A 2,021-nucleotide genomic window follows, 5' to 3' on the forward strand; every position below is an offset into this window, starting at 1 on the left:
TGGGGGGATAAGGAGGTGTATGTGGGGGCTGTGTAGTTGGGAAGTGGGTGTGAGGGTGTGGGTATGCTGGGTGGGTGGGTATGGAGAGGTGTGGGGTATGTGGTTGGGGTAGCAGGATGTGGGTATGGTAGGGGTGGGGGCTGTGGGAGGGTGTCGTTGTGTTTGGAGGTATGGTGCGGGAGGTGTGTAGGAGGGTGTGTGTGTGTGTGTGCATGGTGTTATGGTTGGGGGGTGGAAGCATGTGTGGGGGCTCTGAGAGGGTATGTGCTGAGTTACAGAGGGAGGTTGGGAGCCAGCCTCTTCTGTCATGTCCTAGCTGCAGTGCTCAGTTCCCAGCTGCAAGTCCAGGATCCATATGGTGGCAGCACAGGGCCAGCCTGGCCCATCCTGCCACAGAGCAGTTCTGGCTGCAAGGCCAGGAGCAGCATGGTGCTTCACAGAGCCAGCTTAGCCTGGCCCATTGCAGCTGCAGCATGCGGTTCCCAGCTGCAAGGTCAGGACCTGCATGGCATGGCACAGAGCTGGCCCAGCCTGGCTGCAAAGTCAGGACCTGCACAGCACAGCATGGAGCCAGCTCAGCCAGGCCCATCCCATCCTGTCCCAGCAGCATGCAGTTCTCGGCTGCATGTTCGGGACCCATGTGGCGCAGCAGGGAGCCGGCTTGGCCCAGCTTGTCCCCTCCTGGCAGCATGCAAGTCCCAGCTGTATGGTCGGGATCCATGCAGCGTGGCATGGAGTTGGCCTGGGCATGCCCGGTGGCACACTGGAGTGCCAGAACTATGGGAAGTCCTGTGCCATCAGGTTGGGTCAGCTCTGTGACTCCATGAGGTGCTCCTGACACTCTAGCCAGGAGTGGCACATGGAGGCACAGAGCCAGAGTCCTGCAAGCCCCACAGAGTGAGGTGATTGCTGGTGGTTCCCCACCTCCTTCCCCCCGGCCTGTTCTTACCTGAATTTCAATTCTTGGAACAGCCACAGGGTTGCTATGATAGAAATCTCTGTTAGTCAGAAGCTTCCAGTTTCCAGAAGCTTTTGTGGGGTGTGAGCAGAGTGGGGCAGGGCGGGGCAGATTGGAGTTGAGTTGGTTGCATTACAACCAGAGCCCAAGCTGCTTGCGGCTGCAGCTGGTGGCTTGTGCTGCTGGCTTCTTGTCAGCTTGCAGACAGGCAGCCACCAGCAGGTAATAATTGTCTAAATTTTAGAGGGGCCCTGTGGACCAGATAGAATGGCCCGGTGGGCCGGATTCAGCCCACAAGCTGTATTTTGCCCACCCCTGTTCTAGAAGCTGAAGTGTCAGCTGACCAGCCTCAAGATACAGCAGTAGAAAGAGGGAGTAAAGTCACCTTAGTCCATTTCTTCTCCCATGTTTCCAGCTGTAAATAACACAGCTTTGGCTGTAACTAAAACCTGAGCTCCATGTGTCATCAGCTAATACCCATGAGCATTCAGATGCCAGGGCATTGGACATAAATAGAACAGTTTGTCCTGTGTCCAGATAAATATATATGTTCATACAATTGCTACACTGCATAAAGGATTAAATCAGGATTAACTTTACTGTCGTTCCTATAGATGTGACTTTCCTTTATCTCACCTTATCACCTTTGATTGATGGACCTGGTGGTCCATTTGCACCCTCCGAGCCTTTAGAGCCTTTTTCACCCTGGAAATTTTTCATACAATATATTAACTTAATGTAAGTTTTTATACATAAAATCTAAAGCAAATGATTTCTGTGCAAACAGGATACACATTTTCAAAGAAATTTTTGCGTCAATGAAGCATAGCTTAAAACACATCATGTCTAAATGTATCCTCCTCTTTTAACTGTTGTAGCTTGAAATAACCTTCTAAAAGTCCTCACGGAGGAAGAAAGTGAAAAATGAAACTGTCACAGGCAGAAGACTTGGGAGTTTCCAAGAAAACGTGGAACACTTTGGGAGTTTCATCATGTGAATATTGCAAAAGGTGCTCGAGGCTAAAGAAAAAGTTTACACATGAACTAGTTTAAGTGATCTGAA

General features: G+C 51.0%; 1 protein-coding gene across 1 annotated transcript in view; it reads right to left on the minus strand.

Annotated features, from left to right (window-relative positions):
- COL28A1 (collagen type XXVIII alpha 1 chain) overlaps positions 1–2,021 on the minus strand; it is a 193,180-nt gene that overhangs the window by 116,502 nt on the left and 74,657 nt on the right. Inside the window, exon 15 of the mRNA XM_019508467.1 lies at positions 1,595–1,663. Coding sequence (XP_019364012.1) covers positions 1,595–1,663 — 69 coding nt within the window. The remainder of the gene's footprint in view (positions 1–1,594; positions 1,664–2,021) is intronic.

This window comes from Gavialis gangeticus, unplaced genomic scaffold, assembly GCF_001723915.1.
Source record: "Gavialis gangeticus isolate Ggan-Ray unplaced genomic scaffold, GavGan_comp1, whole genome shotgun sequence".
In the NCBI taxonomy this organism is placed as follows: domain Eukaryota; kingdom Metazoa; phylum Chordata; order Crocodylia; family Gavialidae; genus Gavialis; species Gavialis gangeticus.